This window comes from Marmota monax, unplaced genomic scaffold (assembly GCF_021218885.2).
Source record: "Marmota monax isolate L192 unplaced genomic scaffold, Marmota_monax_Labrador192_F-V1.1 WCK01_AAM20220418_F8-fsc00031, whole genome shotgun sequence".
NCBI lineage: Eukaryota > Metazoa > Chordata > Mammalia > Rodentia > Sciuridae > Marmota > Marmota monax.
Genome location: NW_026695197.1, coordinates 7108467 through 7133267, shown reverse-complemented (window position 1 = coordinate 7133267; position 24801 = coordinate 7108467). Strand labels below are relative to the sequence as shown.

General features: G+C 39.5%; 1 protein-coding gene across 6 annotated transcripts in view; it reads right to left on the bottom strand.

Annotated features, from left to right (window-relative positions):
* CUNH18orf21 (chromosome unknown C18orf21 homolog) overlaps positions 1 to 10577 on the bottom strand; it is a 29470-nt gene extending 18893 nt beyond the window's left edge. For 2 of the 6 annotated variants that reach the window (XM_046428274.2, XM_046428275.2), the window contains exons 1-5: positions 10426 to 10576; positions 10325 to 10347; positions 8207 to 8412; positions 6157 to 6356; positions 3824 to 3944 (exon numbers count right to left, since the gene is read on the bottom strand). In XM_046428274.2, the coding sequence (XP_046284230.2) occupies positions 3824 to 3944; positions 6157 to 6356; positions 8207 to 8412; positions 10325 to 10347; positions 10426 to 10571 (696 nt within the window). In that variant the 5' untranslated portion in view covers positions 10572 to 10576. Of the gene's footprint in view, positions 1 to 116; positions 3262 to 3463; positions 3945 to 6156; positions 6357 to 8206; positions 8413 to 8819; positions 8943 to 10324; positions 10348 to 10425 lie in introns of those variants that run through there. The other 4 variants (XM_046428276.2, XM_046428273.2, XM_046428271.2 and 1 more) reach the window with 4 other exon arrangements.
* Positions 10578 to 24801: the final 14224 nt, after the last annotated feature.

Genomic DNA, 24801 nt, shown 5'->3' with positions numbered 1-24801 from the left:
GTGGTGCTGAGGATCGAATCCAGTGCCTTGCACATGCTAGACAAGCGCTCTACAGCTGAGCCCCAACCCCAGCCTTCAGAAGTTAAGACGTTCTAGAGATGATTGGTGGTAACGTATGCACAACAATGTCAATGTATTTAATAGTCAGATTATAGTTAAAAGTTACCAAATGTATACTACACAACACGTATATCTTAACTCAAAAAACAATTTGGCTAAGACAAGAGGATTGCAAATTCAAGGCCAGCCTTGGCAATTTAGTGAGGCCCTAAGCAACTTAGTGAGACTCTGTCTCAAAAAACATAAAGGGACTTGACTCAGAGCCATTGGCTTGTTCAGATACATCTAAAAATAGTTAGACAGGTATTTTTAAAGTTATAATTTTTTTTCTTTTTCCAATGCTGGGAATTGAACCAAGGGGTGCTTAACCACTGAACCATATCCCTCACCCTTTATATTTTTTGAGACAGGGTCTTGCTAAGTTGCTTACACAAACACCTATAATGCCTGACTTGGAGGCTGAGGACAGCTTGGGCAATTTAGTGAGACCCTGTCTGGGGGTGGGGGAAAGAACTCTTGAGTATTCATTATGTCTCAACTCATGCCATATCCTTAAACATGCATTCTGAATGTTTTTCTCTTATGAATAAAATAAGAACTTCAGGAAGTCATCACTATTTGACCAGGGTTGGAAGATGAATTGAAAAACATTGCTTTTTTTTCAGTTGTACATGGACACAATACCTTTATTTTATTTATTTTTATGTGGTGCCAAGAATCGAACTCAGTGACTAACACATGCTAGGCAAGTGCTCTACCACTGAACAACTCCAGCCTCTGCTATCTGACTTAATGAAGAGTTTGATGGGTTGCTCACAGCTTTGAAAATAGTGCCAACTGGTCAGTAGTGACCAGTAAGAGGCACATGTTTCCTAAGATTATCCATTGCAGAATCCTTCCTCAGCTTTTCAGTGTTTTATGAGCCTAAGGTGGTCAGAAGCCCAATTAAGAATGGTAGTGGTAGATGTTTGTGGATACAAAGGGAAAGCCTGTCCCTGTTTGCCATTGTTGTGGTGCTTGTTCTTGTTAGCATAATTTCCAACTGGTTAATCTTAGCCTTTCAGTTTGTCAGGCAGGCCCTAATACATGAAAATTTAAGTTTCAAACTTTCAAGCAGCAGAGAGGAACCAGATTAATATTCAAAGTATTTTTTACTTATTTTTCTTTTTCAGTACAACTTATGAGATTCACCAAACATGGCGTTCTTGTGCATCCATTTTATTATTTTATTCTTACAAGTAATTATATATGGTCACAGGGTACAATGTGATGTTTCATTACATGTGTACACTGTGGATTAAATCAAGCTGATGGACATGCATCATATCAAATATTTATCATTTCTTTGTGGTGACTATATTTAAAATCTTTTAGTTATTTTTAAGTATACATTAACTTAATCCTAACTGAAACGTTGTATCCTTTGAACAATCTCTCTCTCAGCCTCTGGTAACCACCATTCTATTCTCTACTTCTGTGTTCAACTGTTTTGGATCCACATGAGAAAATACAAGATTTGTCTCTCTGTGCCCCGCTTATTTCGCTTAGCAGCATGTCCTGCAGGTTCATGCATGTTGTAGCAAATGATAGAATTTCCTGCTTTTAAAAGGCTGAATAGTATTCCACTATGTATTTCATATTTTAAAAATCAATTTGTTGTTCGGTCATGGTGGTGCAGTTTGTTATCCCATTGGCTTGGGAGGCTGAGACAGGAGGATGGCAAGTTCAAAGCCAGTCTCAGCAATGGTGAGGTGCTAAGCAACTCAGAGACCTTTGAGAGAGAGACCTTGTCTTTAAATAAAATAAAAGTAGGGCTGGGAATGTGGCTCAGTGGTCGAGTGCCCCTGAGTTCAATCCCCAGTACCTCCCAACCCCCCAAAAACTCCATTTGTTGGACTGGGGATATAACTCAGTGGTAGAGTACTTGTGTAACATGTGTGAGACCCTGGGTTCAATCCTCAGCACCACATAAAAATAGCCAGGCACAGTGGCACACACCTGTAACCCCAGCGGCTTGGGAAGCTGAGACAGGAGAATTGAGAGTTCAAAGCCAGCCTCAGCAACTGCAAGGCACTAAGCAACTAGGTGAGACCCTGTCTCTAATAATAGGGCTGGGATGTGGCTCAGTGGTCGAATGCCCGAGTTCAATCCCTGGTACCAAAATAAATAAATAAATAAATAAAAATAGATTATTTATATCTTTCTTTCTTTCTTTATATCTTTATAAAATAAAGGTATCTTTAAAAAATTCATTTGTCCACTGATGGCTCTTGGGTCATTTCCATATTTTGACTACTGTGAATAACACTTGCGACAAACATGGGAGAGCTGACATCTCTGCAACATATAGATTTCAGTTCCTTTGGATATATACCCAGAGTGGGATTTAATGCTGGGTACTGAACCTAAGCAAGCAGTCTACCACTAAGCCACATTCCCAGTCTTTTCCAAATGGCTGTACCAACTTCCATTACCACTGGTAGTGTATAATAGTTCTCTTTCTTTGTTTTCTTTTTGTGGTACTTGGACTTGAACCCAGGGGTGCTTTACCAATGAGCTATATTCCCAGTCCTTTTTATTTTTCACTTGGAGATAGGGTCTCACTAAATTGCTGAGGCTGGACTTGAACTTAGAATCCTTCTGCCTCAGCCTCACAAGTAGCTGAGATTATACCATGTGCTGCCATGCCCAGGTAAAGGTTCCCTTTTCCGAAAAGCTTAAGACAGGTGGAGTACAATCTTAGTTTATCATTAAAAAATAAAATTTTAATAAATTTTTATTAAAATTAATTTATATTTTAATAAAATATGTGTGTATACATTTATAAATTTCAGAAAGATTTAAGGTAGCAAAACTGTTACTGTTTATGTTCTGATACGGTTTTTAGACCTAGAAATGAGTTATCTCTAGAGCAAATTTAAAATATTACTACAGAAACAATAGAAAGTTATAAAAGGGAAATTTCTGTACCTTGTAAATCACCTAAATCAAGAGTGTTGGGCTGGTATATGACTCAGTGCTAGTGAGCATGCCTAGCATGCATGAGGACCTGGGTACAATCCCCGACACCACTAAAAAAAGAAAGTACGAGGGACTGGGATTGTGGCTCAGCGGTAGAGCGCTTGCCTAGCACGGCCAGGACCCGGGTTCAATCCTCAGCACCACATAAAAATAAAGGCATTGTGTTGTGTCCATCTATACCTAAAAAATAAATAAAAGAGTTAAAAAAAGAAAAAAAAAAAGAATGTACAAGGTACTTACTTTTGCATTCAAAATAGGAATAATGCTAAGATTTTACTCATATAACTATGTATATGAATGAGAAAATAGTACATACTGGATTCGTTTTCTGATAAGGCTACACAGGTGCAGAAGAAATCTGCATGAATGACAGACCCTCTCATTAAGCTCTCAATTTTATTTTGAAAGAAAATGACATAATGAAAACTGTTAAAACTAAAGGAGGAAAAAAATACTATCATTCAATGTCCACATATATCCTTACTATTTACAAGAACTTTCATGTATTTTTTGATCCTCAATGGCCACCTGTGATGTTTTAGTTATTCACTCTAATGAGACGTTTTCCCTATTACACTGAAGAATGCCAAGAAAAGTCTGCCTAATTTCCATGTATTCAAAGAATAAATAAATTAAAAAAAAAAAACTTTCATATTATTAATTAGAAATTGTACTAGAAAAATTTCTTATTTTCAAAGTCCAAAAGACTTCATAGAGAGGATAAGAAATTTCTGAAATCTACCTTTGAATTTTTTTGGGATTCATTCTGACTAAGCAACATTTTTAGTTGAGAGAAGTGTTTCTTTCCTTTTTTCACACTCCTTGAGGAGCAAATGGGTGTTGATTGTCCAGATGTAGGTGTTCTGAAAAAAAAAATAAAGATAAAAAAATTTAAAAAACTAAGTTATAATGACAAGTGACAAAATAGTCTTCCTGTACAGATAAGTGCTACTACAATAATTTCTTAGTCTTTTGTATTATGGCTATATATGGGCAGTGGCTGTACTCAGAAGTCATTCCTATTTTTAAAACATCTCCTCGTGAAATATCAGGCTATGGACAACATTTAGGAGGTATATAGGGCAGTTGGCCTATAGGTACAGTGTTATCAGATCTGAGTTCTCTTTGAGCCTGAAGTTAACATTCATAAAATTCTAAGCAAGGACTTTAAAACATATTCCTTTTTCATAGCTCAAACGTGAAAGATCTCCAAAGTGAAGGATCTCAACCAACACACAAAGGTACCTTTCCACTGTATCTTCCCCACTAGATTGTCAGCTCTGTAGGGCAGACATTATATTACTAATTTCTCATTATAGTACTTTTTGACAGTGTCAGGCACATAGAAAGCATCTAGAAATGTCCATTAAATAAATAATTCCCCATCTAGGATGAGTTAATTTCATTTCCTCCAACTGTGTTCTATCCCCTTGAATCCTTACCTGGGGTCTGAGCTCTCTCTTGATTCCCTATCTATACGGTATATGTACAGTATCTACCATTCTTGCATTTATTCATCTAAGAAGAACAGTGGTTCCTTGCTACTCACAAGGTGCTTGATTCCAGGACTCACCATGGATACCCAAATCCATAGATACTCAAATCCATAGATACTCAGGTCCCTTACATAAAATGGCTCAGTATTTGCATATAACCTATGCATACCTTCCTAAAGAGTTTAAGTCATCTCTAGAGTACTTATAATACCTAATACAAGGTAAATGCTTTAGAGAGTTTTTATACTGTATTATTTAGGGAATAGTGACAAGACAAAGAGTCTGTACATATTCAGTACAGACATAATTTTATTTTTCTGAATAAAATCCAGTATGCAATCTACTACTGGCTGAATCTACAGATGCAGAACAGTAGATACAGAAGGCCAACTACAGTCTTGTGTAAATGCAACTTAATTCTTTTAAATAAGCCAAACTTTCTCTCATCCACATTTATCCAATAAAGTAAAAATTGCTATTGAGTTCTTACTACACTAAATATCAAAATAATTAAATAAAAAGTAGGGAAAATTGACTTGAAATTTTATTTTAATTTTTAACCTAATTTTATAAACTTCAAGCCCAATATAAAAAATTCAATACAAAAGCAGAGATAATTCAGTCCTTGCTAGATTTCATAATCAATATTCAAGACTCAGTTTCTCTGTTGTAGCAAAATGTCCCAAGATTCCTTTTATAGTTTCTATGGAATTAAATTTAAACTTAGTGATTAAAGAATCAAGAATTACTAAAATAAAAACATGTATTCAGACTTATTTGAAAAATCCCTATTTAGTCAAATTTCCATAGGATTTCTGATAGAGGAAAGAACAAAAGTAAAGGCTTAAGCAGGAAAGTATACTGTGAGTGATTCAGTTTTCCTGGCACATAACATGAACTAAGGCAAAGTAAGATGGACAGTCAGTTGGTGCTGGATAATAAGGGCTGGAAAGCCATGCTGGAGTATTTGATTCATATGTTGCAGTTAGGTATTAAAGGCTGCTAATCAAAGCTGTGCTTCAGGAAGATGATCAGACTAGAAGGGCTTGAAACTAGAAGCTAAAAGACCCATTAGGAAATCACAGTAATAGTCCTAATAAAAAGTGAATAGGAACAGCAGCAGTTGAGGGGAAAAGGAAAACAGATGTAAATAGTATGGAATGAGAATAGATAGAAATTTATTACAAGGACCACGGGAACAGGAGTTGTCGGTTATTCTGCCTTTTTTTTTTAGGTAGGACTATCGGAGAGGACATGTTCATTCACAGAATAAGGAACTATGAGGATGGGCAGTTCTGAGTGGTTAGCTGTTTTGGACATGTAAGAGTGAATATATTTAACAGGCAGTTGAAAATACACCCAGGGAGAGACTGAAAGAGTATTGTACTTAGAATTCATATGTACTAAAATGAGAGTTGAAGATATAGAAATGTGTGACATCAGAGAAGAAAAGGGTATGGAGGCGAAATGGGGCCAAGGCCTGATCTGCATATAATATTCAGAAGTATAAACAGAGGAAATCAGAAGAAATTCTTGAGTTCACACTGACAATTCAAATAAAACTGATGAATTAGGATACCTGAAAATCAATGCTGGGCTCTTGCCTTTGGAGCCAGGCATATTAGGAGTGAAGTTTGCAAAACTTGGAGACTGTCTCTCTGGTCTCTTAGGGCTGAGTTTGCTTGTAGGAGTGGTATGACTGCTCTTCAATGTGGACAGAAAGCTTCTGCTTTTACCATGATGTTTAACCGTTCTGTTGCATGTTTTACAAGTAATCAACTACCAAAAAAAGAAGAAACATGGGTTATATTTTATTCAATAAACCACATGTTCCCTGGATTCTTACGTCTGGTTGCTACAGAAATAAATAACACATAGGCTGCCCTCTGGGAGACCGCAATTTAGCAGTAGGAATAAGACAAAGACAAATTTAACATTAGAAAATTTTCAACAAAAAATTAATGGTTAAACATATTGGTTTTAAAAGAGTTTTTTGTTTTTGTTTTTGTTTTTTTCCTTACAGATAATGAGCTCACTAGTTTCTCAACACAAACCATGTTTGGGGGAATTAAGAAGGAGACTAGGAACAACATTCTAACATTTGAATGTTCTTTGTAAAATCAATAGGCATTTAATATTTTTTGCAGATGAACTTCAAGTCTTTTCCCAATAAAACACAGTAGAATATCACTGAAAATTTAAGTGCCCCCTTTAAATCCTTAGCAATTCTGAAAATAGTTATACAATAATTTATAAAAACAAATGAATTATCAATATTCTCACACCTCTTCATTCCTGTCATTAGCTTTAGAGGTTGACTTTCTCTTCAAGATTAATTTTTAGGGCTGGGGTTGTGGCTCAGTGGTAGACTGCTTGCCTAGCATGTGTAAGGCACTGGGTTTGATTCTCAGCACCACATATAAACTAATCAATAAATAAAGGCCCATCAATAACTAATAAAAAATTTTTAAAAAGATTAATCTTTAAAGAAATGGTCCATTGTCTAGCTAATGCCTTTCTTCTACACCTCTCACTCAAAATGCACAGAATTCAGCCCATGCTTCAACACAATATAAACCGGTTTAGGTGAGATATTTTCAGAAGTTCTGTTTATATTTTTCCAAAAGAGGCTTTAAAAGAGGTCAAAATAAATCAGCAAAATCAACACCCCTAGCATCCTTTAGCTGACCTTTAATTAAAATACATCAGAATGTAAGTTTCATGAAGGTAAAATACTGGAAGACAACAAGGAAGCACTTATTATCTTCCCATTTAGGAACATTTAACAAATATGTGGCAGTGATACTTTTTGAAAAATATAATTCTCCAAAGAGAAAGAGTAAATTCTACTTACTCCAGTATTTTCTCTTACCCTTTGAACATTTGATTTTATGACAAAACAAAATGCACTTACTTGTCCAATACTGGTAAACTCCTAAATATGGCAATTTTCAATTCAAGTTATTACTAATTATAGTCTTGGGCCAAACCTAAGCTGTTATAATGTCCAATATCCAGCAGTGCCTTCCACTTGAATCTGGATACTTGAAATATGAAGGATACAAAATACATCTGACACTGGCCTCCACCTAGTAAACCATAAGTAATTTGATTTTGTTTTATTCCATTTTATATCCTTAGTACTAAGCACTGAGTGGCATATAACAGAATACTGAATGAATGCAAGACACTCACCTGTTGTTGGGCAAACAAGTAGTTACACACTAACATGGGGGAAATGAATGAACAAAGGACACTAATACCTACATACATAAAATACAGCAGTGTGAAGAAAAGAACCGTTAACTGAAAAAACAGTGTAGTGGTTGGTAATTACAGTTCAAATGGAGTCATTCTGATGTGACCAAGAAATCCTGACATTTTAACTGTTCACCAATGAGATCTGAGAATAATTAACAACATACAATGTTTAGTTTTGAGGTAATTATGAAATTAAACAAATGTACTCTTGATGAAACATTAATCACTAGAAAAAAATTTTATGTATATATTATAATAATCCAGATATACTACTACAAATTTCTGAGTTATAGGCTGATTCTTAACATTATTCTAAGTGACAGAAAGGAATTACAACTTATTAATATATACTGGAACTGAAATCTTACCAATACACTTTTGGAGTCTTTATACTTTTTGACTATTTTTGCTTCTTTAAAACTGAGCGTATTATTTCTTGCTTCTCGATTAAGAAGTTTCTGTATTCTAGGTGTCAATTTGGCCTTGGGTTTGAGACGCACTCTAGAATTATCCAGAACCAACAGCTGGAAACAGTATGGACATGTTTCTTCAAAAGTGCTCTTGTCATCTAAAACTATGCAAATGAAACGATTCAGTAAACTGAACTATTCTATTATCTCAAACAGTTGACATTAAAAATATTAAGAAGAAAAGGTACTGGCATGAGCAGACAATATGTATTCTTTAAGCAAACTTAAAATACAAAAATTTCAAAAACACAAAACTGGCAACAATTTATCTTGCAAAATTCTACAATTCCATCCATTCACTCCTTTCAACAGACAGGCTAGGTCTCCAATATTTGCTACCTGGCTCATTACTTGTCACTACTTTTTAAAAAACAAATTACAGTATGATTTTCTTTTTATAAACAATCATCACAATCAATGCTTATTGAGTACCTACTGTTGAGCATTATTCTAGAGATGCAAGAACAAGAGTACTACAAATGATCAAAGGACAGACATGTCTATAACTTACCTCTGCCAAATGTAAGATTCATTTATATTTACTGAGTGACTATTAAGTGCTAGATATTGTTGTGGGTGTTAGAGATACAGCCCTAAACAAAGGACCACAATCTACGGAGGCATCTTTTAGGTGCTGCCAGGAAAAAAAAAATGTAAGACAGGAAAGAACAGAGTGTGTTGTAATTTTAAATAGGATGTCTAGGGAAGGCTTCATTAAGTGACATTTACAGGTAGGAATCAAAGCAGGTTTGTGAGCCAAGAGTTCTAGGTAGGGGACAGGGCAGCTCCAAAGGCTCTGAAACAAAACAAACAAAAAAACAGTAAGCAGGCCAACCTACAAGGCTGAAGTCAAATGAACAAATGAGAACAGGTCAGAGAAGTTATGTGGGCCTATCCTATAGGGTTGAATAATCTTTCTAAAGGACTTTTACTCTGACATGGGAAGCCTTTTATGGCAGGGAAGGGTCATGATCTAGTTTTGTTTTTTAATCTCAGTCACTCTGGCTGCTGGTTTGAGAACAGACTGTATGAATGCATGGTAGCTGCTGGTAGTAATCCAGGAAAGGCAGTGGATGCGATAAAAATTGGCTAGACTTGGTGTTTTTTTGTTTGTTTTGTTTTTGTAGGGGGGATTGAACCCAGAGGCCCTTTACCACTGAGCCACACCCTCAGCCCTTTTACTTTTTATTTCGAGAGAGGGAATCTCTAAATTGCTAAGGATCCACTAAGTTGCTGAGGCTAGCTTTGAACTTGTGCTTCTCTTGTCTCAGCGTCCGAGCCAGTAGGATTACAGGTGTGCACCACTGTGCCGGCTACAATTGGGAAATCTTAAAGCAAACAGAATTTGCAAGCATATTGATGGGGGAGAAGAGGGTTTTTAGGGGGTCAAGAATGGCTCCAAGAGTTTGGGCTGAATAACTCTCAGGGTCAGCACTTACTGAGACGGGAACAACCAAGGCATTTGTTGGCGGTTATGCTCAGGTTTTAGACAATTAAGTTTGAAATGCATACTAGACATTCAAAAGAGGTTGTCAAGAAGGCACCTGACGTGGGTCTCCAATTCGGAGGGGGTTGGGGCTAGAACTTGGTTAGGCCTGGTATTTAAATACTATGAGACTGGATGAAAAACGATCAGCAAAGAAGTGAGTGTAGCTCGAAAAATGGTCCAAGGGCTGAGTCTGGATCCACTGTAATATTTAGAAGTTGCGGAACCGGGAGGAATCAGCAAAGCAGATCAACAGGTGCTGGAAAAGGTCAAAGATGAATGTGATGACCTGGGGGTCAAATGGAAACTATTTCGAAAACACTGAAAAATATGTCCAATGTCAAGCAAGATAAGGCACACTCAGGAATGTGGATTTCTCATAAAACTGGGAAACTTCCGCTTTGTTTTGCTTTTAAAACGAGACAAGTGAGTCGATCAGCCTTCTCTTTTAGATCACTCGGAGCGCTGTGCGGAATGGGTACAGCAGGGCAACAGGACCTAACCCCCCAACAGACAGGGGTCCTCCCTACCGTGTGACGAACTGTAGGCCCAGCTGTAAAAGAGAAAGAGACACGTTAGGAGCAAAGGAACACCTCCCGCCCGCTCCCGCTTCCCTCCGTCCCTCTCCTACAGGAGATAGCGGGCCTGGCCCGGGCAGCTCTCGACTAGGTTTCGCGCCGCAGCCTCCAAATAGTGCTTCTGCCTCATCTTCACTACCACTTGCCGCCGAGACCCAGCAAAAAAAGGAGACGCCGGATGTCGGCTTTCTAGCGTCATCAGCGTTGGCCTCAGGATTCAAGTTCCTGTTGGAAACGGGCACCCGCAGCTAAAGGTTCCGGGTTCGTTCGAGTCCCGCCTGGCGCGCAGGCGTGCCCAGCCAGGAGCTCGCCTTCACCACTGTCCTGCACCAGCGTTCTCTGTTCTGCCTGGTCCGCTTAAACCCTCCGCGAGGTTCTTGACCAGGCAAGGGCGGCCAGGTCTGGAACTTAGTGTCTTCCTCTTCCGCTCGCTTGCTCCTTGACAGCTGTGTTATCCCGTCAGGGTCAAGTTTTTCTGGGTAGCGGGAAAAGGCAGGGTTTATGATGAGATTAGTCAACTAGCTAGTCATCCACATTTTTTTTTCCCTCACACGTTTCTAGTTCGATTTTTATTCTTGTACATTTTTTATTGACATCAAGTGTATCTTCACTTAAGCGTAAGGTTGAGCAGCTGACGTTTCTTTCAAGGTGGATAGCAGGTTATGCAAAGACCCCTTAGGACTTCTCCATCTGCATTGAAATAAAGATAAAATGCAATGAGGACTGAAGGTGTGCCAGGAACTTCTTAAAAGCATCTTAATAAGTATTAATTCATGTAGTCCTCAGGGCAACCTCATAGCACAGGTGAAATTTCACTTCGTCATGTAGAAAAACCTTTTAAACGTGGTGGAATCTATTTCTAGACTCTTTGTTCTGTTCACTAACCAATGAAGCAGAAAAGAGGAAACATGCACACACTGTGCCTGGTGCCCAGCACACTTCCTTCAGCCAGTCCTCTCTTCTCACCTCTGAGCATCACACTCCTATACATAAATGCCCCTCAGCATCTCTACTGAAATTGCAACTTCTTTTCTCAGTCGAGATGTGGCCAAAAAGCACTCTTGGTCTCTTCCACCATCCTTCCTGGCTGCTCAGTCTTTTTCCATCTTAGCACACCCAACCTCACTGCATTTCCTCTTTCCTGACTTGCAATTGGTCTGCGTACACGTCCTGTTGGCTCTCCACCAACAGCAAATCACTACGCTGTCCACTTCTCTGCACCATCATGTCCATCCTGTTCTCTTGCCTGTGCCTCTAACACAGTCCCCTCCATTCTTTTCCTGATTCCTTTCCTATTCCCCCAGTTCATTCTCAACAAAACAGACTAGACAGCCTTCTTAAAATGTACAGTAAATGATTTTTGTGACTATAAAATGTTCCTGCTCAGAGACTTCTCAAGGCTCCTTAGTGCACTTAGAACACCAGCACCTGGTCATGCTTTCCAGGGCCCTCTCTGGGCAGATGACTGCCTCCATCTCAGACCTCATCTTGTCTCATCTGCTCACTGCTCTTTCCACAATAGCCTTCTCTTTTGTCTCTCAAACACATCCTGTTGAGACCTCCTCCAGGGTCTTTGCTGTTCTCTGCTTTGAATGAGAATCCTTCCCATGGCTGCTTGTCCTTTTCAAAGGCCTTCCTTGACTCTCTGAATAAAAGAGTTTCTCCCTTCCCATCAAGTAATTTTCTTCCATTACTTGTTTTTACTTGTGTCATATGTTAAATGAAACTAAATCTGGCCTGAGGATGCCTTTGTACTTGAGTCCTTATGTAATGAGCTATAACCTAATGAGTATGTAAGCTAACTGAATATCTAACAGATAGCTATACTTTTCTAATAAATAGCTGAATCTCAGCCAATCATGGTAGCTGAGCCTCATAAAAATCACAGGTGGCCAACTGATCAACCAAGTTCAGATGAGGCAAATCCGGAGCTGTTACTAGTCAAGCTGTCTCTGTACCTCACTTCCATTTTTTGCCCATAAATGCTGCCTGTCCACGTTCCAAATCAAATCTCTCTGAACCTGTTCTGGTTTTGAGGGCTGTTTGGTTTGTGAGTCATTCTTTGCTTGATTAAATCCTGTTAAATTTATATTGTCTAAAGTTCTTTTAACACATAGTAACCTTAGTATCTGAAATCACCTTATTCATTCATTGTTTACCTGTACCTATTCAGAGTGAACTAAGGGCAGTAGAACTTGGTGTGTCCTATTTGCTGTTCTGGATATTGTCTGTTGCCTGGCACAGAGAAGGGGCTCAATAAAGATTTGCTAAATGAGTAGGTTCTCATAGCCCCGGTAGCCAGACACTGTTGTTATTCCTACTCCACTGGTAAGACTGAGGCTCAGAGAGAAGTTACTCAATCACAGAACTGATGTTACACTTGAGCCAGCTCCTTTGGCTCTGAAGTCCCCGATCTTCATGTTGGTCCTTTTCTTGCCTGATTCACCCGTCATTGATCTCCTAACACATCACAAACCTTTAATAGAAGGGTGTGTTTTCTGAGTCCAGGTTGCTTCAACCATATTAATCTCCTCTGCATCATTTCCCTGCTTCCAAAAAAATATGAGTCTAACTAAACAGTCTAAACATCAAGCTTTCTGTTTATAGCTCACCAGCGCCATGTCTCCTTTCTCTAGAGAGCTTGTACTTTAAATATATCCTGCCCAGAAATTATTTTTCCATTTCAATAAGAAGGCAGAATGAGTGTAAAGATCAGCTGGCACATTTGGACTCTGGTCTGTTATTAAGTGGCTTTGTAATGGTGAACAATTTTCCTCAGCTCGACTGTACCTCAGTTTAGCGATCTGAAAAAGAAGAGACTAAAACTATAACTAAATGTGGTTCTAGATAAGAATCACCATGTGCATGGAACGTAAAGTTCAGAGTACAAAAGGGATGGGAGCTTGCCTTTCAACTTTAGGCCCCCCAAATCTAGTGAAGGGCTAGTGACCCAAGGACCAGGGCTGTCCCCTACATGTCCACCCAGTCCCCCATGCTCATCACCAGCTGCCTTTACCACCCCACTTCTCTCAAGAGGTAAGAAAAATGTCTCAGAACCATTGCCACAAACTGAAATATATATATATATATATATATATATATATATATATATATATATATATAACTAATTTGATTTTAAAAACTTTGAGGCTATCTTTAGATAATTACAGGCACAAATGCAAAACCATGAGCTCATTTTTTAGTTGGGAATTACTGTAGCAAATATTGATGTTGATTGGGAAAAAAGAAAGGCCTGGAAAAAAGTAGAAAAGAATTACTCATCAATAATTTTATGATTTGGAAAGATGCCAGTACTTTTTTGAGTGTCCATTCTAATACCCCAGAGAAATCAGAGCCCTTGATCTACATGGTTGAATTATTTTGTGGTAACATTGACTTAAGCCTGTCTTTGTCTGATGCACGAGTTAGCTGAGTCTTTCAGTTTCACATGACATTTAGCAACTTCAATTTGTGAAAGCCAGTCAAAGAAGAGCAACTCTGTCAGGCCCAAGTTCAAGCCTTGTCCAGCAGTCCAGTGGACTCAGAGGGAGGTGAAGTGGGAGACGCTCAGGATCCTGAACAGAGCCAGGGATTCAGAGGGCCACCCCTTTCCCAGTTCACACTCAGGAGTGGGGTGAGTGCCTACATAGGCAACCCAGCAGTGTAGACTCACCTTCTATTCACTGCCTGTTTCAGCTTCTGGAAGGTTTTCCTTTGTGAGAATACATTTATGAATCATGTTCTACCCATAGTAGTTAGTAGGTTTTTTTTTTTTTTAACGTTTATTTTTTAGTTTTCGGCAGACACAACATCTTTGTTTGTATGTGGTGCTGAGGATCCAACCCGGGCCGCACGCATGCCAGGCGACTGCGCTACCGCTTGAGCCACATCCCCAGCCCTAGTAGTTTTGTTTTCAATTTCATTCATTTTGCCCCTTAAATACACATTTTTATCTTGGAAATTTTCAAGTGCAAAAGTAATGAGAACATGAAATGAGCCCATCACCCTGTTGTAGGGACAAACGAGGCAAGGCACCAAAGATGGCAGGAAACATTTTTATTTGGCTGCAGCCAGGATCAGAGGGCACAGCTTTTGCTGTAATCAATCAATCCCCTGAACCCCAAGTTCAGGGAGTTTCAGAGTTTTATACCCAGCATGTAAGGGGAGGAGCTCAGAAGTTCACAGTCTGCAGAAGTTCACATAAAAGCAGCTTTTTTCTTTCACTGTTTTGGGCAAGTTAACCCTTCAAGGACAATACCTGAGAAGGGGAGAGCATCTTCTCCCCTTTCTTTGCTCCCTGTGCCAGCTGTTACCATGGAGCCCATTTATAACTTATCTTAAAATGTAGACATTTCTGTGAAGTCCCAGCTCAAGGCCAGAGGCCTTGTTTGCACATTTCTTCAAAGTACTATACTGGATATGTTTGTGAAAAACTAGTAAGGGGTGTCCAGCACCTGGAGTGCTGGTATCTTCTCCGCCAGTGGCCAAGTAAAATAGGGCGACATGAAAATAGGAAGTTTATCTACATTGAACTCTTTTGCAGAGACTCTTTTGCTGGCATTCCTAAAATCAGTCTGGGTGAAGATTTCTGGAGAGGCTCAGTTAAGACTTTTCAGTGGAGAAAGGGGGTGCCACTTCAACCCAGCTTCAATAAGTATCAATGAATGGTCGATCTTGTATTGTTTGTACTTTCCTCTGCTCCTCCACCCCTTTTCTCTCCAACTGGATGGATTGTTTTGAAGCAAATGTCTGTAGGGGTTTCAGGATGGCAGGAGCTGAATGATTTGTATAGACAACCAGAATGCAGCTGGAAAAAAAAAAACCCAGTTAATATACAGGTTGCCAATTTTAAATATCCACCTGAAGCCATTTCAGTCCTTCCCCGTGCCCTTATCATCTTCTGTCTCACCTCTTGCTTTGCAGAAAACTAGAGTCCACTATGTATATGTCATTTAGGAAGAATCAGAAAACTACCAGAAGGGATCAGTGAGAAATCTGTGGGGAGGCAATAGAGATCTAGACTAAGGGAGATCACCAGTGACCCTGGCTTGCTCTGTCTTCCTGCTCCAACATCCTTAGCACGTGGCTTCATCCTAATGATTGCAAGATGGCTGCTGCATTTCTGGGTATGGTGCCTTTTTCCAGACAGAAAGAAGGAAGTCCAAAAAACCAAAGGCCAAATGTTCTCTCTGATACATGGATACTAACTCAAAGCAAAGGAGGGGAGGGAGGGGAAGAATAGAAGTTCATTGGATTAGACAAAGGGGAATGAAGGGAAGGGAAGGGGAATGAGAATAGGAAAGACAGGGGAATGAATCAGACATAGCTTTCCTTTGCTCATGTATGAAAACACAACCAATTGTAACTTCACATTATGTACAACAGGAAGATAGGGATCCTAACTGAATGGTTTGTACTCCATGTATGCATAATATGTCAAAATAAACTCTACGGTCATGTATATCTAAAAACAACAAATAAAATAAAATAGAGAAGTCCGTAAACCTTTTTTTAAAAATTCAGACAATGAAACCTCTGATTCCTTAACCAATTCTGAGTTACACGGCTTCAAGGGGCTCCATGAAAGACAGTGTTTTTGCTTTGTTAGCCTCTGTAATAAAGTTGGGGATGAACTTAGGGTAACCGTTAACAAAGAACGTACAAAGAAGGGGTTTCCTTAGTGTCCTTCCCCTCCCTCCATCATCATCCCTTTTTCCTCTCTCTGTGTTTGGGGGGTTCTCCCTGACAGAGCTGCTCCAGTGTCCTCCCTGGCATCCCCAGGAATCTTATTCTTCAGTTGCCGTCTCTGTCTCCATACATATATTTTCTCTCTCCCCTTGCTTTTCTCCTCAGCTTATAAGTGCGCACACACAGCAGCCATCTAGTTGTCTCTTTTGTTTTTGGCAGCAGGGATTGAACTCAGGGCACTTGACCACTGAGCCACATCCCCTGCCCTATTTTTAAAATTTTATTTAGAGATAGGGTCTCACTGAGTTTCTTAGTGCCTCACTTTTGCTGAGGCTGGCTTTGGACTGGTGATTTCCTGCCTCAGCCTCCTAGCTGCTGGGATTACAGGTACGCTCCTGGCTCTAGTTGCCTCTTGATGTTCTGCCTCATCTGCTCCACCGCCTAGCTTCTCAAACTACCTGTCCATACTCAGTGCCTCACCTGTCCCTTCCTGTCCACTTCTCCACTTACTGAAGTTCTGCTTCCAGCCCCATAACTGTCCTATTCTTGTGTCACCAAACTATTTTGTATCACCTCCTCCTCTATATCACCCATGGTCCTCCATTTATGATGGGATTACATCCCGAAAATATCATAAGTCAAAAGTGCATTGTCTATATTTCACTCTATTCTTAGACTTCTCGATTCTTATACTTCTGTCTCACTTCCTGTTCGGGATATGAAATTTGAATATGTGAAACGTGCTGTTGAGAAACACGGCGAAAAGTCACATGACAAAGAAATAATTTTGGAAAGTGAGGGCTGGTTGGCTCTGTGACCTTAGGGATCCTGCGTCCACACTGCACACTGGAAGGAGAGAGAGAGAGAGAGAGAGAGAGAGAGAGAGAGAGAGAGAGAGGACTGTGTTTGCTTTATTTATACAAGAGGGCTTGTATAAATAAAGATTTCAATGGAATGTTCTTTTGCCAAATAAGGAGGAGGGCTGTCCAAGCCCAATGGGTAACACCCAAATCTAGAGCTACATAGCCGATTGAAGACCACGTGCTTTGCGAAATAAGCCACAAAATGACTTGCAAACCAGACCAAAAATCTCCTTGGCTCCTGCCGCAGTTTGGCTGGGCACAAAATCATGAGCCACTCAAGCAGGAACAAAGTTTATTTTTCGAAACTGCCGCCAATGTCCGGTACGCTCCCGGGAAGATTTTTTCCACCCACGCGGCCTCCTCCCGGAACCGCAGAGAGAGCTCCTCCCCCGGAACTCCCTCCTACTGTACTTCCCCAACCAATGGGAACTCTCCAGGAGTCCCGTAGCCAGCCTAGGTGAACAGCAGGAGTCCAATATCCATATGAATGCAAATCTTAACATAATCATATCATCTCAATGGCTAGCTGGCGTCACCTTTCGACCAAAAATGCCATGCATCATATACTTGGCTCTTAGCATCTCCCCCCTTCTGTTTAAGTAACAAGCAATCTGGCTAGGGACCGTGCCTGTTAGGTTTGTCCAATTCAACATATGGTTCTTACCCGTCATCGGAAAACTGACTTTTAGGCGTCAGCCTCCTGTCTTAGGTTGATACCACTGTAATTGGATCATACCCGTCACTGACTACCGGTCCAGCATATAGCCATACTTGTGGATAGGCCTATGTACCAGTGAGGGGGGGTGAGGTTCTTTGCCTCACCTCTGTTGGCCCCCAAATTTGGCCTTGGTGCCGGTGGGGGGGTGAGGTTCTTTACCTCACCTCTGTTGGCCCCCAAAATTAGACCATCACTAGTAGAAGGGAGGAGGATACAGAAATGTCATGACACCAAGTCAATTAACGGCTCCTAGGAAAAAATTGCATCACTGGTGACACATCAGCAAAGATACGCTAGCACTACCATAATTCGCTGCATCAACAAATAGATCACAAAGCATACAAGTGATACATAGTCCAGGCAAGTTCTGTAAGTAGTTCAAAGCAGAGGAATCTATCAATATGTCCATATCCTCCCAAAATAAAGCATACAAGTGATACATAGTCCAGGCAAGTTCTGTAAGCAGTTCAAAGCAGAGGAATCTATCAATATGTCCATATCCTTCCAAAATAAATCGACTCATTGATTGAGCATTACTTGTTGAGTTATAAATCATTGATGTATCAGTTTACACGGTTTGTTGTGATAACTCTCGAAGAAGTTGTAGTTTGGTTTTATCTTTGTCTTCACCGGCACTGGGATGAAAATAGGAATTTTGACAATGATGCTAAAAAAAAATATGTAACATTTCAACAGGTACTAAGAAAACAATATTTAGAACAATTTACATTATCCTGAACAGAATTATTAAATATAATGAAAAGGAAAGGTGAAAGTAAACAAACAGATCTGTTAACCTTCTATTTGTTCATATATTAAAACAATCCTCAACAGCTGTTTACCCAAATTAAATTAAACTATTAAAATCACGTGAATAATAAAAATTTTTTTTTTTTGGATCCATGTGCATGAGCGCTCCTCATATGTGATATATGGACATACGCACATACAGACATACAACACAAAACAGAAGTGTGCACACATAACATATAACACATAAGACAATAGTAAAGGCCTTGTAGCTTTACCTAGGTGAAATCTCCATTGCAATGTTCAAAAACTCCACAGTCAAAAAATAAAACTGATCAGAAAAAACATTAACCTAGGTTTGTATGAGCTCAGAAATAAAATAGAACTTTATGATGTGGGAAAAAGCAATAATAAAATAGATATTGAAAAAAGCATCCTGGTTAATCACTGTCGCAGATGTAAGAATAGCCAAGCTGGAGATCTGGATATCAGCTGTTATGGATTTGAGTCGAATCATCTTCCTTTTGGTCTGTAGAAATTGTTTTAGTTAGTCTCTCTGGAATCCAAATCGGCTGCTGTTCTTCCTGTGGAAAAACACAAACAGAGCCCCGACTCCAGACTATCACTGGGTCAGGACCTTTCCATTGTCCTGTTAGAATATCTTTCCAAAGTACCTTAGGCTTATGTACATTTTTTGGATACAAATGTCTTTCCGCAGCACTAAGCCCTGATGAATCCAAATTTAAAAAGTTTAGAGTAAAAAGGGTTATTTTAAGTTTATCTTTGGGGGATATATACCCCTTTCCAATTCCCTCCTTTTGTTTTAATAAGTACATTTTAATAGTTTGATGAGCTCTTTCAACTATGTCTTGTCCTTGTGGATTGTATGGAATTCCTGTTATGTGAGTAATGCCAAATGATGAGCAAAATTGTTTAAAAGAGGTGGACGCATAACCAGGACCATTATCGGTTTTTAACTGTTTTGGAACGCCCACAGTGGCAAAATTTTGTAAGCAATGAGCTATAACATCTTTAGGTTTTTTTCTGGCATGAAGGGAGCCCATCAGAAATCCGGAAGAAGTATCAACTGTAACATGTAAATATTTTAATTTTCCAAATTTTGGCAAGTGTGTGACATCCATCTGCCAAATATGGTTAGGTATCAGTTCTCTAGGATTGACTCCAAGATTAACTTGTGGTAAAAATGTCACACAATTTTGACATTGTTTTATTATATGTCGGGCTTGTTCTTTAGTTATTTTAAAACGCTTTTGTAAAGTATTAGCATTGACATGGAACCTTTTATGAAAATTTATAGCTTCTTCTATTGTGGAGAAAATATGTATGTCATGTGTAGATTTATCTGCTAACTCATTGCCCAAACTAAGGGCTCCAGGCAATCCTGTATGTGCCCTGATATGTCCTATAAAGAATGGATCTTTTTTGTCCCAGATTAGACTTTGTACAGTGGAAAACAAAGAGAAAACAGTAGAAGAAGGGGAAATCCTACCAGCATCTTCAAGGGATACTATAGCATTAACTACATACTGACTATCAGAAAATAAATTAAATACAGAATCTTTAAACATCATAAAAGCTTGTAATACTGCATTAAGCTCTACCTTTTGAGCTGATTGTTTGGGTACTAAAAATGTAAAAGTTTTATCAGGGGTAACTACTGCTGCTGTACCATTATTTGACCCATCAGTGAATATATTTGGAGCATTCATGATAGGGTTTTTTTTTTTGTCATCTTTGGAAAAACTACAGGATGTTTAGACCAAAAAGACAACAAAGGATTAGATGGTAAGTGATTATCAAATGAAACATTAGATTTACACATGATTATTGCCCAAGTATTTAACTCATTAGCTAACTCATCAATTTGATCCATAGTATATGGAGTAATAATTTTATTGGGAGAAATCCCAAACACTCCCTTGGCTGCTTTTATTCCTTTGAGTATTAATTGTCCTACAGCCTCAGGATATCTAGTAAGAATAGTGTTAGGAGAATAAGATAAATGTATCCACAATAATGGACCTTCTTGCCAGAATACTCCTGTAGGAATATTTTTTGTTGGCAGTACAATAAATAATAAAGGCAAACTTATATCAATTCTATCCAAATGCATATTTTCCATATATGTTTCAATGATTTTTAATGCCTTTCTTGCTTCAGGCGTCAACATGCGGGGTGAATTTGGATCTGATAGACCTTTTAGAATATCAAATAAAGGTCCCAACTCTCCTGTTGGTATGCCTAGATAAGGCCTTATCCAATTTATGTCTCCTAATAACTTTTGAAAGTCGTTAAGTGATTTGAGTTGATCTACTCGTATTTGAATTTTGGGTGGACGGACCATGGTTGAGGATAATAAAACCCCTAAATAATTAATTGGAAGATTTAATTGTACTTTATCTATTGCTATCTCTAGATTATAATTTTTTAATAAATTTGTAAGTGTGGCATAACATTCTAGCAATGTGTTTTTATCTTTATGTGCCAATAACACATCATCCATATAGTGAAATATTTGTAGTTCAGGATTTTGATTTCTAAGTGGCTGGATTGCTTTGTTAACATAAATTTGACACATAGTTGGACTATTAGCCATCCCTTGAGGGAGTACTTTCCATTCATATCTCTGATCAGGACCTTCATGATTTAGTGCAGGGATAGTAAATGCAAAATGTGGACTATCCTCGGGATGAATTGGAATTGAAAAAAAACAATCTTTAATATCTATAGCTAAAACATACCAGGTTTTTGGTAAAGCAGACAATTGGGGAATCCCTGATTGAGCAGGTCCCATAATAACCATCTCATTATTAATGGCTCTTAAATCTTGCAATAATCTCCATTTACCAGATTTCTTTTTAATGACAAAAATGGGAGTATTGTGGGGAGATACGGAAGGTTGTATATGTCCCTCCGCTAATTGTTGTTTGACCAGGTCATGGGCTATTTGTATCTTTTCTTTAGTCAGGGGCCACTGAGGAACCCACACTGGTCTTTCTGATTTCCAAGTAATTTTGATTGTCTCAGTGGCCCTTTCTGAAAACCCAATCCATGTCTGTTTGTTTCTTGATCTATTTGAATTGGTGCTGTCATACCTTGTTCTTGTTCTCTTAATCTTTCTTCTTTCCTAAAGCCTTGTCTAGCCCTAGTAGTGGGCGCATTAGGATTGATGTTATTTGTTAATGTCAAACCTAATTGATCTAGGACATCTCGTCCCCATAAATTTATAGGAAGATGATCCAATACATAGGGCTGTATAGTTCCTTCACATCCTTCAGGATCCTTCCAATCTAATACCATTGCACTTCTATGGGGATTAGTTGCCACTCCTAGGCCTCGAAGCGTTTGAGTGGCTTGTTGTAATGGCCAGTGTTTTGGCCATTCTTGACGAGATATTATGCTAAGGTCAGCACCTGTGTCCAGTAGCCCAATAAAGTCATGTCCTTGAATATTTAGTTTTAGCATGGGGCGAGAATCTAGATTTAAAGACAGCATAGCCCAATCTACACCTGTGGAGCCTAATCCCTTGGAACCTCTTTCTACAGTACGACTGGAAAATTTATCATGTAGGCTGGGTATTATTAATAACTGTGTTATCCTATCTCCTGGTGAAATTACTGATATACCTCTTGGAGAACTAGCTATAATTTTTATCTCACCCTCACAATCGGGATCAATTACCCCAGGACTTATCATAAGTCCTTTTAGTGTTGAAGAACTGCGTCCCAATAATAAGCCTACTGTTCCTTGGGGAAGAGGTCCTTTTACTCCTGTGGGAATGATTTGAACTCCCATCTCTGGAGTTAGTACTGCTCTGGCAGAGGCGCAGATGTCCAACCCTGCGCTCCCTCTAGTTTGTCTGATGAGGGATTTAATGGATAATGCATCCTGGGCACTACCTTGATGGTGCTGCTGGGTTCCTCCATTGCCCCGTATATTTGTGGTTTTGGGCCCCGGAGCATTGGGCTCTCCAGTCCGTTTTTTGGCAATGGAGCCTGATGTCTTTCTCCACGATATCGTGGGTAAACACTTGGTCCTTGTCTGTTTTTTGATAACGGAATACCCTCTATGGTGGATTGAGAACGGCATTCATTAGCCCGATGTTTCCCTCTACGGCATCGTGGGCAAATACCCGGTATTCTATTCCTTTGATACCTAGCCTTGTTAAACCCTCCTCCTATGGGGCAACTCCTTTTAAAATGTCCTGTTTGATCACAATTATAGCATGTTTTTGGCTTGGTATCTAAAGCCTGTTGTACTGCTGCTAAGACTTGCCCTTGTTCATTAATGTCTCTACATAATTTAATATATGTGTTTAAATCTTCATGTTTCCATGGTCTGATGACCTCTCTGCAGCAACGATTTGCTTGGTCATAAGCCAGTTGTTTTATAAATGGCATTGCCTGTTCTGTATCTCCAAACACTCTAGAAGCTGTCTGAATAAGCCTATCTACAAATTCAGCGTAAGGTTCATTAGCTCCTTGTATTACCTTAGATAATTGTCCTTGTAAATCTCCATGCCCCTGTAAAGTTTTCCATGCCCTAACTGCGTCTGCAGCAATTTGTGCGTATACGCCAGGATCATATTCAATTTGTTGCCGTTGACCTTCATAAGGTCCTTTTCCTAATAACATATCTAGATTTCTTTGAGGGTAACCGGCTGCTGCATTTCGCCTAGCTGTCTCCATGCAAAATTCCTCATTGGCAACCTTCCATAACAAATATTGTCCTCCATTTAGCACAGATCGGCACATGTTAGCCCAATCTGCTGGCGTCATGTCTAAGTTGGTAATGGATTCGACCATGCTCACAGTGAAGGGTGCTTGTGGCCCGTAGGTTGTTACAGCCTCCTTTAATTGCTTCACTGTTTTGAAATCTAAAGCACGGTGAATTCGTTGCCCTCCTGCCTGCTCAAGTACAGGGCATGCTAATCTTGGGGTCCTGCCTCAGGATTCCGTCCATCAACTACGGGAGTTGAGGGCCGCTCAGCTGTAGATGGAGCTGTTGGTTGAATTACGCCCTCCGGTGATAGAACGGGGTTAGTAGCAGCCTCCTGTTGTAATTCCCCGCCTGATGGTTGTTTTTCCTCTAAGCTTTCTTTCTTCAAACCTTCCTCTGTCTGACTAGCTTGAGAGACCTTCTCTTTCGCTTGACCTAACATGTTTTCTACCATAGTCTGGACCTCTAACAATTTACTTAACAGTCTTTCGGTTTGTTTTTTACTAGTTTCTAATCTACTATAAAGGTAACGCAACCCAATAAGATAGCATAAAACAAAACCGAAACAGAATGAAACAAAAACCGAACAAAGAATAGTTGTATCAATTTTCTCTTTTTCAGGGCCGAACAACTTCAAACCTTGAGCCAACCATTTTTCCCAGTTTGCCTGAGAAAATTCTAGGGATAGGCAGCTTGAAACAAAAACAAGATAAATCAAAACGAGAACACATTGTTTTTTGAAATGGTCACCCATTTTGTTGCCTTCCCTCAGGGGCGAGCAATTTTACTCACCTCCAAGCTTCAGGCGTTCCCTGTACGGGCCACCAGTTGCCGCAGTCTGGCTGGGCACAAAATCACGAGCCACTCAAGCAGGAACAAAGTTTATTTTTTGAAACTGCCGCCAATGTCCGGTACGCGCCTGGGAAGATTTTTTCCACCCACGCGGCCTCCTCCCGGAACCGCAGAGAGAGCTCCTCCCCCGGAACTCCCTCCTACTGTACTTCCCCAACCAATGGGAACTCTCCAGGAGTCCCGTAGCCGGCCTAGGTGAACAGCAGGAGTCCAATATCCATATGAATGCAAATCTTAACATAATCATATCATCTCAATGGCTAGCTGGCGTCACCTTTCGACCAAAAATGCCGTGCATCATACACTTGGCTCTTAGCAGTCTCCAAGGCCTAGCAGAGGCTGTTCAGATAGCTCAGGAGTGGCCCCCCACATTTCACCTACAAAAACATCATAGTTTAGCCACAGGGCACACTTCAGAATATGGATTGTTTACTCTCCTGACTGCAGGGCTGACTGGGAGCTGTGACTCACTGCCACTGCCCAGCACCACAAGAGCTCTAGGACCACATATTATTTGCTCAGGAAAGTGTCATAAATCAAAATATGGTTTCTACTTTTGCATCATCATAAAGTTGAAATTTGTAAGTCAAATTGTTGAGAGTCATGGACTATCTGTTCTTGACCCTGGTCAATATCATCCCTCCTTCCATCAGTCTCTGCTTCTCTCTGTGCCCCTCTGTCTCTAGGTTTATCCTAATCTCTGTACAAATCTCTGACTGGTCATCATTTGCACGTCTCTATGTCTTTTTTTATTTATTATTTTTAGTTGTAGATGGACACAATATATTTTATTTATTTATTTTTATGTGATGGCTGAG